At 54.4% G+C, this 13,739-nt stretch overlaps 8 protein-coding genes across 8 annotated transcripts; 4 read left to right on the plus strand and 4 right to left on the minus strand.

The window, feature by feature from the left end:
- Positions 1-37: 37 nt before the first annotated feature.
- On the plus strand, positions 38-3,143 carry N656DRAFT_848945 (ankyrin). The gene is made up of 6 exons (XM_064819320.1): positions 38-586; positions 653-1,462; positions 1,514-1,604; positions 1,658-1,913; positions 1,970-2,082; positions 2,139-3,143. Exons 1-6 carry the CDS (start codon positions 335-337, stop codon positions 2,849-2,851), a joined length of 2,235 nt encoding a protein of 744 aa, XP_064665667.1. The 5' UTR covers positions 38-334; the 3' UTR covers positions 2,852-3,143.
- Positions 3,144-3,576: 433 nt separating this feature from the next.
- Positions 3,577-5,416, plus strand: N656DRAFT_784638 (alpha/beta-hydrolase). Its single transcript, XM_064816214.1, has 3 exons — positions 3,577-4,239; positions 4,323-4,437; positions 4,514-5,416. The coding sequence occupies exons 1-3, from the start codon at positions 4,074-4,076 to the stop codon at positions 5,070-5,072; spliced, it is 840 nt and encodes a 279-aa protein (XP_064665668.1). The 5' UTR covers positions 3,577-4,073; the 3' UTR covers positions 5,073-5,416.
- Positions 5,417-5,524: 108 nt separating this feature from the next.
- Positions 5,525-6,014, minus strand: N656DRAFT_784639 (uncharacterized protein). Its single transcript, XM_064816215.1, has one exon. The coding sequence runs from the start codon at positions 5,824-5,826 to the stop codon at positions 5,608-5,610; it is 219 nt and encodes a 72-aa protein (XP_064665669.1). The 5' UTR covers positions 5,827-6,014; the 3' UTR covers positions 5,525-5,607.
- A 1,291-nt stretch (positions 6,015-7,305) lies between these two features.
- On the plus strand, positions 7,306-8,682 carry N656DRAFT_772128 (uncharacterized protein; the record flags this gene model as incomplete). The annotated part of the gene is made up of 1 exon (XM_064813902.1): positions 7,306-8,682. The coding sequence occupies one exon, from the start codon at positions 7,306-7,308 to the stop codon at positions 8,680-8,682; it is 1,377 nt and encodes a 458-aa protein (XP_064665670.1).
- Positions 8,683-9,324: 642 nt separating this feature from the next.
- Positions 9,325-9,742, plus strand: N656DRAFT_802171 (uncharacterized protein; the record flags this gene model as incomplete). Its single annotated transcript, XM_064818214.1, has 2 exons — positions 9,325-9,495; positions 9,554-9,742. The coding sequence occupies 2 exons, from the start codon at positions 9,325-9,327 to the stop codon at positions 9,740-9,742; spliced, it is 360 nt and encodes a 119-aa protein (XP_064665671.1).
- A 384-nt stretch (positions 9,743-10,126) lies between these two features.
- On the minus strand, positions 10,127-10,584 carry N656DRAFT_784640 (uncharacterized protein). Its single transcript, XM_064816216.1, has 2 exons — positions 10,277-10,584; positions 10,127-10,218 (listed from the first exon to the last, which is right to left on the minus strand). The coding sequence occupies exon 1, from the start codon at positions 10,497-10,499 to the stop codon at positions 10,293-10,295; it is 207 nt and encodes a 68-aa protein (XP_064665672.1). The 5' UTR covers positions 10,500-10,584; the 3' UTR covers positions 10,127-10,218; positions 10,277-10,292.
- Positions 10,478-11,506, minus strand: N656DRAFT_453022 (uncharacterized protein). The gene is made up of 4 exons (XM_064809693.1): positions 11,315-11,506; positions 11,133-11,252; positions 10,671-11,075; positions 10,478-10,584 (listed from the first exon to the last, which is right to left on the minus strand). Exons 2-4 carry the CDS (start codon positions 11,158-11,160, stop codon positions 10,529-10,531), a joined length of 489 nt encoding a protein of 162 aa, XP_064665673.1. The 5' UTR covers positions 11,161-11,252; positions 11,315-11,506; the 3' UTR covers positions 10,478-10,528.
- N656DRAFT_784641 (uncharacterized protein) lies at positions 11,322-13,714 on the minus strand. Its single transcript, XM_064816217.1, has 3 exons — positions 13,115-13,714; positions 11,843-13,045; positions 11,322-11,777 (listed from the first exon to the last, which is right to left on the minus strand). The coding sequence occupies exons 1-3, from the start codon at positions 13,367-13,369 to the stop codon at positions 11,727-11,729; spliced, it is 1,509 nt and encodes a 502-aa protein (XP_064665674.1). The 5' UTR covers positions 13,370-13,714; the 3' UTR covers positions 11,322-11,726.
- Between the last annotated feature and the right edge of the window lie 25 nt (positions 13,715-13,739).

Consider the following 13,739-nt stretch of genomic DNA (forward strand, 5'->3'; position numbering starts at 1 on the left):
ACGCTGAAGGATGGCGTCAGGCGACGCAGCCCGGTCCCTGGAAATAACGACCCTCGTTGAAAACCCGTCTTCGTTCATCTAGCCACCGAGACAACGTCGCTCGAAGCCAAGCGCGGCGTCAACAATATCAAAACTCTGGGCTGTTCATCGTTTTGTTCTTCCCCTAACAGCCCCTTGAGATAGTCCCTTTTTGCATGTTATGGTTCATCCTCGAGTGTAGGTAGCTCGCTTGTTCCGCATCGCGCGGTTGTCAGACCGCCTCCATCGGTCAGCTATCGCGCTTGCGCCTCGCCGGCGGCCACCCAATTGAACGTCACCGCGATTCCGTTTGACAATGGCGCAACAAAGTAACGCATCTGGCCCACCGCCGGTACACGGCGCGCCCACACAGCCGCCCGCAAAGTCGGAAACCGCGACACCGAAGCTAAACAATGAGATGGAACTCGGCAACATGCCGGGCGAGCCGGCACAATACGACATCATGCAAATGGCTAGGATAGGTGACATTGCGGGCATGGAGAAGCTGTTTGAGACGGGGGACTATGATGCGACATATTCCGACGACGAAGGCATCACCCCGTTACATGTGCGTCATCCTCCCGCTCCGAAGCAGCAGGCAGACCGAGGCTGACATTTTGTTCTCTTCTCTCAGTGGGCGGCCATCAATAATCAGTATGCCATGTGCAAGTTCCTCATCGAGCGCGGTGCCCCGATAAACAAAAAGGGAGGCGAGAGCGTCGCAACGCCGCTGCAGTGGGCCGCCCAGCGCAGCCACTACTACACCGTCCACCTGCTCCTCCAGCACGGCGCCGACCCCTTAATTACCGACGCCCAGGGCTATAATACGCTACACATCAGCACCTTCAATGGCAACCTTCTCCTTATCGTGCTGCTGCTCCACCAAGGCATCCCAGTCGACGTCGAAGATGCCTACGGTCATACCGGCTTGATGTGGTCTGCATACAAGGGGTATCCCGCTTGCGTCGATGTCTTCCTGCGGTGGGGCGCCAGCGTGCACGCCAAGGACGAGCAAGGCTTCACCGCTTTGCACTGGGCGCTCGTCAAGGGGAGCCCTGGGTGTATTCAGAAGCTCATTGAGTACGGCGCAGACCGGTTTGCCAAGACGACAACGGGGAAGACGCCGTCCATTACGGCCCGCGAGCTGAACACGGCCCCGGCCTGGCATAAGGCGCTGTATGAATGTGGCTATGATGAGGAAGGGAACGCCATCGTTCCGAGCTGGCCGGGTGCGTCTTATCTCCTGAAGGACAGGAGGGGTTTCACGACCAAGTTCTTCTTCCTCTGGCCATTCGTCATGGTCTGGATTACCTTGGTCATTATTGCCGGCATGCCCGTGTACGCGGGGATTCCCATCGGGCTTCTGGCTGCCTACACATGCCATTGGGTAGGGACACAGGTTATTGCTTTTGCCCCGCCAGACATGAGGCAGTTTGAGAAGACGGTAGGCGCCCCGCACCCTTGAGAGGATGGCTGGCATTCTAACGGTTTATAGCCTTGGATGACGGGGATATTTGCTGCTTCGTTAACCTTAGTGGGCCTCAATTGGCTGTTCACAATCTTTCCGAATACCGCATACTCGCCTAGTACAGCCCCTGATCCCCTGCCTGAGTTGTCAGACTCACTAATGCTCTTTCAGACGGAACCTGGTTATTCAATCTTCTCTTCGCCGTTTTCTTCGGCCTTACAACTTTCTTCTACATCAGGTCCATGGTCGATGACCCTGGCTTTGTACCTAAACTCAACGGCATTGCCGAGCAGAAGGCCGTCATCGATGAGCTGATCAGCCAGTGGAAGTATGACGAGTCGCATTTCTGTGTTACGTGCATGATCCGCACGCCGTTGCGAAGCAAGCATTGCCGCAGATGCCAGCGCTGCGTTGCGAAACACGATCAGTAAGTCGTGCAAGTTCATATCCCTTGTCGATCCAGACAGGCTAACGAAGTGACAGTCACTGCCCTTGGGTCTACAATTGCATCGGTATCAACAATCACCGGCATTTCTTCGTCTACCTCATCAGCCTCACTTTTGGCGTACTCACCTATGATTGGCTTACCTATCTCTGCAAGTTTCTTTTCCCTCCCCTTCATCCCCTGCCACCCACTAACCCATGACCATAGATTTCTCCTCCGTCTCCCCGACCGCCTCAGAAGAATGCAACATCCTCGCCCCCAGCCTCTGCCGCATCATCAACGCCGACGCGTACAGCCTGCTCCTGGCCATCTGGGCCTCTCTGCAACTCACCTGGGTAACCATACTCTTATTCGTGCAATTCATCCAGGTCTCGCGCGCCATGACAACCTACGAGAACATGTTTGGCGTCAACCACCGCTCCGCGACCTCGACCTCGCTCGCCAGCGCCTTCACCTCGACCGGCGCCCCGCTCGACCCCGCGCACAACCCGCCCCCGACAACAGACTCAGACTCGGACGTGCTGGGCCACCATGGCCATCGCCATGCACACCGCCACGGTGGAGGGTTTATAAAGACGTGGGCTCGTCTGCTTGGTGTTGATATCTTCGTCGAGATGGCCAGGGGCAGGAGCGCTGCGACGGCCGGCGTCGCGCATGGTCCGGGCAAGCTCAGAAAGAATCGGAATCCGTTCAACAGGGGGTGTTTGACCAACTGTAAGGACTTTTGGTGCGACCCTGCGCCCGTGTTCGGGAGGAGGGAGACGGGCGCCGCGCTGCTCGGTGGCAGGCCGGTGAATTATACGGAAATGTATGAGAGTCCGGCGGTGATGGAGATTTTGGGCGGGGGTGGGGGGGGTGCAGGTGCAGGCGGGAGTAGCAGGCGAGGCGGGTATGAGCGTGTTGCTGGGGACGAGGTTTAGTCTTCTCTTTCTGCTTCGCTAAGGAGGACCTGGGCCGCGGCAGTGCGGCTTGTGCAATGCGTTTGCAATGATGATGACATAGCGACGGTGTTTGTGGACAAGGTACCGGTAGGCTCTTGCCGTGAGGCCTCGACAAGTGCGCAGTCCGCTCTCTGGTCTTCGAATGACTTTGGATGAGGAAAGGGTCGAAGAAGAAGTTGCTGGGCGGGTGTGTTTGGGGGTGGTGTATCGCTTACTTGTGGTAGCATATGGCTAGAGTATTAGCTATTACTCAATTAATTCTCTTAGTGAGTATCTCTTGATGAGTCAACAATAGGTGAACTGTTAAGCGAGTCAGTCGATGTGAGATGGCAGGCATCATGTCAATTGTCAGCAACCTCAATGGCCCGGTGTATTGTTTATTGCCTACTGTAAGCATTCGCGAAATTGGAAGCTTCTGTGGAGAGCACCTCAGTCGGTCTTGCTGGAGTAGGCAGTCTAGGTAGCTTCCTTGGTGCAATCCCACCTCGCCTACCACCCGCATGCAGGTCCCAGGCCGCCAGGCGCCCATGCCGGTGTGGTCTGGATCCTCACTGGTTCGCAATTAATCAATAAATCCAGGCACGGCGATGAGCTGAGATCCGAACGAAGCCCAGCACCATGCAGTTGGCAGGCGGATGCAACGGTCCGTAGCGTTTAGCCTGGACTTACTCCACCACCTTCGTACGCTAACTTGAATAGCGCGACCGGACCTCTGCTTCCAAACAGATAAGCCCGGCCGTTAAAAACTCCAGCGATTTGACGCCCAGCAAAACCTGGAATTTACCCGCAACCAACTGGTCCTTCGATCCCCGCATTCAGCGACAGGAGCGAGAACTTTCCACACCTACACGTGTACGTGCAGACAAAGGCAATCAAGGCCAGGATAATGTTGCGTGTCGAGGAAGGTCTCAGAAAAGCGTAGGTGGCGTTGGGGAGTGTTCGGATGAACAAATGGTTGAATTGCGTTAGCTCCGCAACGCTGCGGTGATGACGCTGTCGAAGGGCGCGACTCGGCGAGCCAAGATGCAACTGGCAGGGTCCCATCGGAGTAATTTGGGAAACCGGGGTTGGATGGGCAGTGGTACCGCTGCATATATATATGTCGATCTAGACTTGGCCGTCTTGGACGACGAGAACCACCTCGCCATCCTCCTACTCCCCCAACACAGTCCGTCGTCGCAAAAGACCACCAAACCTCACAATGCGCGCCCCTTCGCTGACCGTATTTTCGACATTGTTGGCCCTGTTCGGAGGCGTAACCGCCATCCCGGCTCCCGGTGGAAAGCCAGAAGGGTGCCAAGCAGTTGATGCGTCAATCGTTGCCAGCACCGGTGAGCCGGTCGGAAAGGAGGTTGTTTACAACAACAGTTAGTTCCGATTCCCTTCGCCCAGTGCGCAACAGGCGAAGTACAAGTACAAGCTGGCTGACTGGCTCCGATCAACTTGAAAGTCACTTTCTACGTGTCCAAGCCTGACCGCAACAACGTCCGCACCAAGGCCAGGGCAGGCAAGGCGGTCCTCTACCTCACCGACGTGTTTGGGCTTGCCCTGCGCGAGAACAAGCTGTAGGTCCACCACCACCAGTATCACTGCTGCGTAACCCTTCAAGTCCCCCGATAGCGATACTGATGCGCCATGCAGGTTAGTCGACAGCTTCGCGCGGGCAGGCTACCTAGCCGTCGCCCCAGACCTATTCAACGGCGCCCCTGCTCCGGGCGACATCAACGTGCCAGGGTTCAACACGACCGAGTTCCTCGCCAAGCATGCCCCCGAGTTCACGGACCCCATCATCGCCACATCGATTGACTACTTGCGCAAGGAGCACAAGGTCAGCCGCATCGGCGCGCCGGGGTATTGTTTTGGTGGGCGGTACTCGTTCCGGTTTGCGGCCGAGGGGAAGGGCGTCGACGTTGGCTTCGCTGCGCACCCGAGTCTGCTGGAGGAGAGTGAGATCCAGGCCATTGCGCGGCCTGTGGCCGTGGCCTCCGCCGAGCATGATAGTTTGATGACCCCCGCGCAGAGGTTTGAGATGGAGACTATCCTTTCCAACACGCCTCAGCCGTACCAGACCACGCTCTACTCGGGCACGGAGCACGGGTTCGCGGTCCGGGCGAATATGTCGGATCCGCAGTCGAGGTTTGGGAAGGAGGAGGCTTTTCTACAGGCGGTCAGGTGGTTTGATCACTTCTTGCTGGCTTAGAGAGGGAGAGAGGTGTCAAGGTGTCTAATAGTCGTGTGGCCCCAGTTTGTTGGGCGTCTCGAGCTGGAGTCTGGGCTTGAGCGGCATGGAAGGTTTCGGACTGCAGATTCATGGGCTGTTGCGGCGGAGTTTTCTACCTTTCAGTCGAACCCTTGGGCAATGATTTCACCAGCCCCAGGCGGCAACTTCAAGTTGTGCCATCATTTAAAGTGCGATACAAGTTTAGATAGATTCACACAAAGTTCATAGGAAGTCATGAAGCTTTGCCAAAACAAAAAGAGGAAAAAAATAAAAAATAAAAATAAAAATAAAAATATAAAAAAATACAAAAAAATCAGAGATCAGGGATGTATTTCGGTCTATCTGATTCCCCACGCATCCTTGTTCTTCCTGCTTCAGGAGCATCCAAATCTCCAGTCAGTACTTAAGGTACTTAAGGTCCTGTACACATTCGCCAAGAGCAGAGCGGCCATGCCACATGAAAAGCATCAACTCCATCGAATCCATATGATGTCTGAATCCAGGTCCAAAGTCTCTAGCGGCGTGGGCGGAAGTACTTGTAACCGATGATCCCCCAGAAGAGAAGCATACAAGCCGCCAGTGTGCTCACTGCGGCTATCACGGCCGCTGAGATGGTTCCCGAGTCAACATTGAGCTTAATCTGGTTATCACCAGCGCCACCACGAGATACCTCATTCGGTGGAGGTGGACGCCCGGGCATGGTCCAGTTACCCGAGGGCTTGGATGAGTTCATGTTGTTGACGCTGTTTGTGAATAGCTCCGTTCGCTGCGATTGACACTCTTTCTTGGTTCTTGATGGAGATTCCCAGGGGTTTGAGAGAGAGGGGTTTGAGTAAGTTGGAAGAAGAAAAATGGTAGCTAGCTAGTTCGTGGAAGATTGGAAGACTTTATACACGTATGAGATGTGAAATTGGCTAGGAGGGCCGTTACTGGTGTCCTGTTCCTGAATAGTGCCGACTCATTCACATTAGGTGTTGAAGTCCAGTCACCTAGGGTGAATGAATCGACATCCATCGGACAATTCTTATAAAAGAATCGCTTCTAGCTCAACGCAGATGCGTTGGCAGAGCTGTTAACCTGTGTCCTGTGGTGATCATAGTATATACTATAGTAGTATAACTATACTACTAGTTAGTATATATTAGGGTGCCGTAGACTTTGATTCGCGGGTACTTGTGTGAGATTTGCTGCACAATACGCGACATGAGTTTTTGGAACTCGGCCAGGTGATGCGCTTCTCTGATGATGGAAGGCAGCATGCGCTTTACCACGTCGAGATGCAGGTTGTAAATCGCCAGGAATTAGCCTCTTAGTAGTATGCCCGGAATCATCGAAATAGTACCTATATTTACCTAAGTTTCATCCAATGTTGGGAGTAAGCAACTGGTTAAGGGTGGTAGGGGAGGCATAAACTCCTTCAATGTTGAACATCCTACAACGTAAGGTAGCCTATGAATGTGCGCCAATATGTGTGTGTCTGGTGTTTAATGCCTGATATCACTTACAGTCTCACAGGGCACGTGCATTTACCCCTGACTCCCGTCCCTGAGCACCTCACCAGGCTTGAACCTGGCATATCTCACTGGCAATTATAGTTCTTTTATTGTAAGAGCTTTATTTTGGGCATTTAAACCATCCGAACAACCTGTGATAATCCCCTCGAGAGAACGATACGATGGTTCAGTCCATCACCAAAATCTGGTGTTGTCTCACACGCTCTTTGTTTACTTTCTGTTCATGCTCCGTTCAACATTGCTGTTTCCTTCACACTCACTCGTTAGCTAAAGAACCAAATGTATGGACACAAAGAAGCAGGGCCACTCGCAGAACAATAGTCTTTGACCGTAGTCCCTCGTGGAGAGCATGCGGTTTGTTTTGAAGGATGTCTCCAAAACTCGGGCAGTGAATAGGGGGGTACAAAGAGGTTGTGCTTGGGAACAGCAGCTTGGGACATGAACACACTGGTTGAGGCCTGGGACATGCCGAGAACGAGTCCAGGACAGCTTCATTGAATGTTCAGGGGCACAGCCGCGTGGTTGAGTCCTGTTCAAGTGCGGCTTTGCGCGGGTCCAAAACTCCAAGGGAAATAAAAAAGCGCCCAATCCTCGTGACTTTTCGAGGAATCTCCTCACAACTTCAAGACTGGGTCTCCGACAAGAAAGAAATGGAACGCACGGCTCATCCATCTGCAACCAGACTCACCTCGGAACAAATGGCTCGCCGACTGAACGATGACCGGGAGTCACGGCACTCTATCCTCGAGGTCCAGAACGCCCAGGCCGAGCGCAGCCCATTCCCAAGAGACCGTCCCCAGAGCTTTGCAGTACAGCTCTACCCGCCCGAAGACAAACGCATGTCCGTTCCGGCGAATTTGCGTCTGCAAACAGGTGATACTCCCTGGGGTTTCGGTCTCACACCCGGAACCGTACTGATAGTAGATACGCCTTTACCAGACCAACCGCCTTATAACGAGCAACCGGCAGCCAGGCTGCCTTACTATAATCCCTCGAGAGCATTCTCCTTCGAGTGCCTAGCCACCAGGGAAGATCTTAATAGAAACTCTCCGTCACCATCGACCGCGTCTCCAACACCGTTCCCATGTCCCACGACCAACCTCAGTGACCGCCGCTCCACGCCTATCTCTCGAGCCTCCACCCCACGCCCCATCCCCGAATTGCCCGGGCTCAAGCCGTTCTTCCCACCAGAAGGCTGGACGCCTCACCCCGAGCCCCTCCCCGAGCCCCTTGGCATCCTGCCAGACACATTTGTCTTCAACGCGGCGCAGCCGCGCATCCTCAAAGCCACGGCTCCGAGTCGCCGCCAGCGGTTGAAGTTGCTGCTGCAGAACGCCGCCGACCACAAGATCCAGGCGCTGCTCTCCGCCCTGCGCGAAGCCGGATCTCTGCTTCCCCCCGCTCTCACAACCGCCCACCTGACGATCCTCCTGCGCTGGCCGGTTGTCAAGGCCGCCTTCGCCGCTTTCCGCCGCGACCTCGCCTCCATCGAAGAAGTCTGCCGAGCCCGGGCCGGAAAGGAGCCTGAGCCGGAGCCGGAGCCTGCCAACAGCCTCCCGTACCACCACCATGACAAGCGGGCGCAAAAGGGCGACTGGATGCCCTACCCCCTCGTCGTGGAGAGTCGCTTGCTCCCTGGGCTGCACCAGGACTGGGAAACTCTCGACATGGCAGACCACTGCCCTGTCGACCTGGCCGTGCTGGCGGGGTGGAATGCCCAGATCCCCTGGCTCGCTCACTCCGAGTCTGACGGCGAGGAGTGCAGCGTGGACAGCTACTACGCGAGGTTTATCCTCCAGGTTCTGGCTCATGCCCACCACTGCGATGGCACAGACGGGGCGGTACTGCCATTCGACAGCGGCAACAAGGAGGAAGTGGACAAGCCCCACGCTTGGTGGTGGCAAGAGGTGCAATGGTTCCGGGACCCTGATGTGGTTGGTGGCATCAAGGGCCAGATCTGGGTGCTGTATATGGCGCTCTTTTTCCTGCACTGCGAGATGCGACAGGCCAATACCAAGCGCAAGAGGTGGAGCTCCCTGCTCGCCCGGTTAAGGGGGGAGTCTGCCTCTGCCTGAAGAGGCTTCACTTGATCAGGTGCGGGGTGTGAAGACTGCGTCGACAACGTTGAAGAGATTGGCAGATTGGTAATGGTATGAAGCGGAGGAAGCGAACCTTGTGCAGCACAGGGTTCTAGCACGCGGAGGAGACTGGGCCTAGGTAGAAGAATGCCGGCATTCGAATAGACTACCTAGGTACCTTGATTCCTGAGATTGATTGTTTCCTTGCAAAGCTCAAGTCCCTGCTTACTAGTAGTCATTGAAGTGACAGGAGTCTTAGGAAGGGTGGCGGTAAAACAAGCTCTGTTGCTACTGCTCTGATAATGATGGGGAAGAAGAGAGATGGCCAGAGAGGCTCTGGGGGGCAAGCCTATATAGGATTGCTTGGCTGTTCTTCTGACGGTGTTTGCCCTGTCAAAAAGGGACAAAGGAGCTCTAAGAAGGTCTCAGGCCCAGAGAGCTCTAAGGAGCTCCACCAACAGTGATTGACCTTCTGAACTCGCCCGTGTAAACATAACCCCCTGAACCTCCTGGTAGATCACCGGTTCTGATATTTCGATTATTGGCTGCTTTTTAGACGTGGATTGAGGAAATCAGACACGAACTTGCAGCAAAGCAGGTTGATCAAAGGTTAAGGGTCGCGTCAGCTACCGTCTTCCGATGGCTCCCACTGCTCTCGTCTACTTCGTCGACGCCGGCGGCAAACGAGTCAGCGGAGCTGTTAACACCCTGCTCAGCCCCGACCACACCGCCGGCGACGGCACTGCTACCGGCAGCGGTAGCAGCAGCAGCAAGCCCCGCCCGCCCCGCCTCCACGGCCGGCCGGGCAATGTAGGTGGGTGCGGACGACGACGGGGGGCCTACGCTCAGTAAAGCCACTGGGGGCCAGGTGTACCAATGCGGCAGCAACTGGCAGCAGCTACACCACCCGGTTTATGTTGCGGCCAAACAGGAGGCCATTGCTGTCTTTCCGTGCCCGCATGTCCTCAAACACGGACTCTATTGGGTTGGCTGGTTTGTCATTGCCGAGATCGAGATCTTGCGGCCAACTCTCTTGCCCTTTCCACCGCCAGAGTGATATATCGTTAATCCACCAGTCAATGCCGCCAGTTTCATATGTTGTTGCTGCGAGTGGGCGGCTGAATTTGACATTGATGACAACCTAGAACCTAAAAGCGCCCAGCCGAGAAGGCTGCGTGGACATATGCTCGACCTCAATTCTATTGTCCTATCTCGTGAGTCCACTGTAGTGTAATCTGACTCCCTTATAGCCTCCATTTCTACACGTTTCCATGATTGAAACGCAGCTAGGTAAGGTAGGTTAAGGTTAAAAGCAATGTCAAGCTAGGGCGAGAATAGGGAAACAACAAGCCGGTCCTTGTTAGTGTTTATAGTCCCCGTCCCCCAGGGAGTGTTCAAGGTAGCGGATGCCACCGACCACGTGCACGTCGGGGTCTTTGAGCCATTGTATCCCCCTCCGCTACCAACCGTGGGGCTTGTACTCCTAAGCAGGTAACATTGCAGTCCTATCCTAGAAACATGGGTACCCGAGGACTAAAGGGTTCAAGTTAGCATTTCCGTCTTCCGGAGTTTAGAACCATGATATGCTCGCCTAAGGTACAGTAAAATTATATATAAGGGCGTGGGCGTGCTCGAGGTAGTTCAGTCTGGCCTGTCAGAAGTAACCAACTCGTTACCGATACGCGTTCGGCGGCCGGGAGGGGAACATAGAAACGACGGCGGCATGTACGGCGGTAAGTAACTGTCTTAAGAGTCTGGACGGCGGCGTTCTCGATTTTGCCGTGAACTGGGGTGAACACACTAAGGTCGCGCATATACTACCGGCGGCAAGGCCTCGGCGGATTTACCGGTAGCGTGTCTGCCAGTGAAATTGCAATTCGTCGCCAAAGTGGCCGCTAGCTGCCATTGCCCAGGGCGACGTAAGCACCGTGACCGCCAACCACAGGGAAAAGGGCAAGATCGAGAACGCGCAATGGAAGACGCACGGGAATGAAAAGGTATTGGTAAGCCCAAGGTAGTCGGCCTAACCCTGTTAGACCTAGCCACCTCGTTGCCAACTACACTGTAGATTGTGGGGTCCTCGATTTCACGGTATAGGATTGGTGTGAGACGGTCATGTATATAGCGGCAAGTCTGGGCCAAGCTGGCCAAGCCCGCCCTACCATCGTTGTTGTCGACTAGGGTCTGGATGATTTCGTCGAAGATAATGGGCGGCAAGGAGAGCAGGAGAGAGCGCCACCAGGTCAGGAGAAGAACGTTAGCTTGAGAAGGTATGTTATGCATGGCCCGGCAAGTCTTGCATCGGCGGATTCGCCGATAGCGTCTTTGATACTGCCCATCGCCGCCAAAGTGGCAGCTGCCATCGCCCTGAAGGCAGTGAAGGGCGCGACCTGGACACCGTCAGCCAGGTAAGCGCAAGATCGTGAACGCATAATGGGAGATGGCACCTGAGGGAAAAGACCGACGGGCGAACATGGCAGCGGCGCTACTTCACCGCCAGGCACGGGAGAGGCTTCTAGCTGGTATCATGCACCGGTGGTCACTCTGACTGTAGCCCGGATGTCCATCTACAACTAGTCGGTTAACGACAGCTCGAGAGTTTGACGATACAAGGTTTGTACTAACTCACGGGGAACTTGAGTTAAATAGCAACTATATTTCGTTTAGGTGATCGCTTTCATGAAGAGAAGTTGTAATTTAACGATTAGACAGCCATGACAAAGGCTCAAGCACACTACATGAAACCCCATCGCTGATCAATCTGTTCCCTGAAAGTAATGAGCTGAGATGTGTCCTATGACAGTCACATGAAAAAAGGTAACCGGTGACAAGACGAACAAAGACCATAAGTAATAGCTTCCTATCTTCATCCCTTCATTCCAGACGAAAAATCGCCAGAAATAATAATATTTAGTTCACACTAGACAGGGAGATGATGCCGTGCTGACACCTCAGTGTCAGGACGGCCACAAGTAAAAGGGCAAGAGTCTTCCGTGAGACACATCGGTTTAACTAATGATCTTTTTTTGTAGATGACGTGCTTAATTGACAACTTCGCGGGTGCCGTCCTCGAAAATTTTAAGCGTAGGTGTCTAGCCATCGAAAGTCAGCATCCAGTAATTACAGCCTTCATTCCAGAACTCGGTAGGCAACTTACCGTATCCATCCCATGCATATCCGAAAACCGACAGTCGTTGCCAAAGAAACACGATCCCGGGTTCACGCAGTGGTGGCCCAGGTTGCAGGCAATGTCTTCGCATTTATGGCCCGAGCTGCAGACAATATTCCTCGTCTTGTGCCGCAGCGCAAGCATCTCGGCCGCATTAAGGCGCTCCCCGTGGTAGAAATTGCAGTTGGCCCCGTTTTTGCAGCTATTCGATAGATGGTAGCGGTTGCAAAGGTTGGTGCGGTTAGCCTGTCTGCGCTCCTCGATAGCCCTGACCGCGTTGGGATCCGCCTTGGGTAAGGGCACGTCAACACGCATGTTGTCCTTGTTGAGCTGGTAAAAAGGACGCTGCGCGGCGGGCTTCTTCTGGCTGGCAATGTTGATGGTGATAGGGGCAGTTGACCGTCCAACGGCCGCGTAACTGTTTGCCTGGGTCTCGGATTTGTTGGTGGAAACGGACGCAGGCGGCGTCAGCTTGGGCGACGAGCCTGGAGAAGGGCTAGGAAACCCAGCGAGATCAGGCGGGGGGCTGCGGACGGCTGGAGGAGCGCTCGCCGGAGCCGTTTGGGGCGGCGCTTGAGGCAGATGCTGTGGAAAATGCGGCATTGTGAACCCCGGAGGCGGAAGGGGCCTGGTTGGCACCGGCTCGGACCGAAATATGTGTTTAAACGAAAGTCTCTTGAAGTCGAGCTTTCTGAAATCGGCAGCAGCAGGAGTGGTCTCTAGCAGACAGATTTTTTGGTTGCCCCGGAAGGATTCCAAAAAGGTGGCATAACCATTATCGTGGCAGCCGGCCAGAACAAGAGCTCTGCACTGGATATTCCTCTCCATGATTTCAAAGAACTTGCGCACTTTGTGATCGGCCTGTTCCTTGCCGTAGCCGACGTCGGTAAAGGAGAAAAGCGGCTGGGCGCGACAGAAGCCACGGCCAAACTTGGTCAAGGTTGCATAGTCGATAACATTGTTTGGAGAGGCAGCATAAAGAGCCTTGGAGAGACCCTCGACACTTAGTATAACGTGGACGAAAATGGTGTCGATGTTTGGAAAAACAGGGCTTTCGTGGAAAAACTGCTTAAGACTTTTATGCAGCTCGTGGGCCGCATCTCCGCCGCCCTTTTCGCCGGCAGCAATAAGGTCTTCATGGAAGACGGCGCCATCACCGTCAATAAGAACAAAAGCAAAAGAAGAGGATTCCTGAGGATCGCAGTTAGCACATGCCAGGAGCGGGCAAGCCATGGTGTGGAAATGAGGGATCCCGCTTACGGCGGCAGATCTCAGGGCATTCAGCTCTCTCTGAGTTAAGTCGTGCTCTCTCTGCCAGATATAGGCGTTGCGCTTTTCGCGTTGGCATTCATCATGTAACTTTTTGTAGTTGGTGAGCAAATCCATGAAGCTATTTGCAAAGCCGTGGTCCATCTGGTAGCGGCTCGTGACGGCATCTTTCCAGGCTTCGAAAGCAGCGTTATATGGTTGGGTTGGGTCGACCTCATCGCTTTCACTGTATCTAGAAGGGTTCATGATGGATATTTCTCGACTCCTCTAACTAGTTATAAAACGGGGGCCTGGCAACTGCGGGATTTGAGTGATACCGACTTGATGAGTTGGTGAGTGGAGACGGACGACGCAGGGTCGTGTCGTCGATCTTATGGTTTGAATTAAAGTTTCTGTGCCTTTTTGGTGCAGAGCGCGACTGCGGGATGCGGAAATAGCACCAGTCCGAGAAACGGCCTCTGCTAATTGTCCTTATTACAGTCGCGGTGCCAATATTTGGAGAAACAACTTCAGTGCTGGGCGACAGGTGGGATAGTAAAAAGGCTTCGAAGCGGCCTCGTCGCGGGATTGCGTGGTTGCCGCTGGCAGTTGAGATTGGGTCGAAGCGAAACAAGCC

Source organism: Canariomyces notabilis (assembly GCF_033297395.1).
Source record: "Canariomyces notabilis strain CBS 508.74 unplaced genomic scaffold N656scaffold_35, whole genome shotgun sequence".
NCBI lineage: Eukaryota > Fungi > Ascomycota > Sordariomycetes > Sordariales > Chaetomiaceae > Canariomyces > Canariomyces notabilis.

Excerpts from the sequence above, each read along its gene's own strand:
- N656DRAFT_848945 (XM_064819320.1), top strand. The coding sequence starts at position 335 with ATGGCGCAACAAAGTAACGCATCTGGCCCACCGCCGGTACACGGCGCG. Across the intron at positions 1,463-1,513 it reads TGAGGCAGTTTGAGAAGACG|CCTTGGATGACGGGGATATT; the intron begins GTAGGCGCCCCG and ends AACGGTTTATAG. Across the intron at positions 1,914-1,969 it reads TGCGTTGCGAAACACGATCA|TCACTGCCCTTGGGTCTACA; the intron begins GTAAGTCGTGCA and ends ACGAAGTGACAG.
- N656DRAFT_784638 (XM_064816214.1), top strand. The coding sequence starts at position 4,074 with ATGCGCGCCCCTTCGCTGACCGTATTTTCGACATTGTTGGCCCTGTTC. Across the intron at positions 4,240-4,322 it reads GGAGGTTGTTTACAACAACA|TCACTTTCTACGTGTCCAAG; the intron begins GTTAGTTCCGAT and ends TCAACTTGAAAG. Across the intron at positions 4,438-4,513 it reads GCCCTGCGCGAGAACAAGCT|GTTAGTCGACAGCTTCGCGC; the intron begins GTAGGTCCACCA and ends TGCGCCATGCAG.
- N656DRAFT_784639 (XM_064816215.1), bottom strand. The coding sequence starts at position 5,826 with ATGAACTCATCCAAGCCCTCGGGTAACTGGACCATGCCCGGGCGTCCA.
- N656DRAFT_784640 (XM_064816216.1), bottom strand. The coding sequence starts at position 10,499 with ATGCGCGACCTTAGTGTGTTCACCCCAGTTCACGGCAAAATCGAGAAC.
- N656DRAFT_453022 (XM_064809693.1), bottom strand. The coding sequence starts at position 11,160 with ATGTTCGCCCGTCGGTCTTTTCCCTCAG. Across the intron at positions 11,076-11,132 it reads CCGTCGGTCTTTTCCCTCAG|GTCGCGCCCTTCACTGCCTT; the intron begins GTGCCATCTCCC and ends GACGGTGTCCAG. Across the intron at positions 10,585-10,670 it reads ACCAATACCTTTTCATTCCC|CTAGCGGCCACTTTGGCGAC; the intron begins GTGCGTCTTCCA and ends GGGCAATGGCAG.
- N656DRAFT_784641 (XM_064816217.1), bottom strand. The coding sequence starts at position 13,369 with ATGAACCCTTCTAGATACAGTGAAAGCGATGAGGTCGACCCAACCCAA. Across the intron at positions 13,046-13,114 it reads ATGCCCTGAGATCTGCCGCC|GAATCCTCTTCTTTTGCTTT; the intron begins GTAAGCGGGATC and ends TGCGATCCTCAG. Across the intron at positions 11,778-11,842 it reads ATATGCATGGGATGGATACG|ACACCTACGCTTAAAATTTT; the intron begins GTAAGTTGCCTA and ends TTCGATGGCTAG.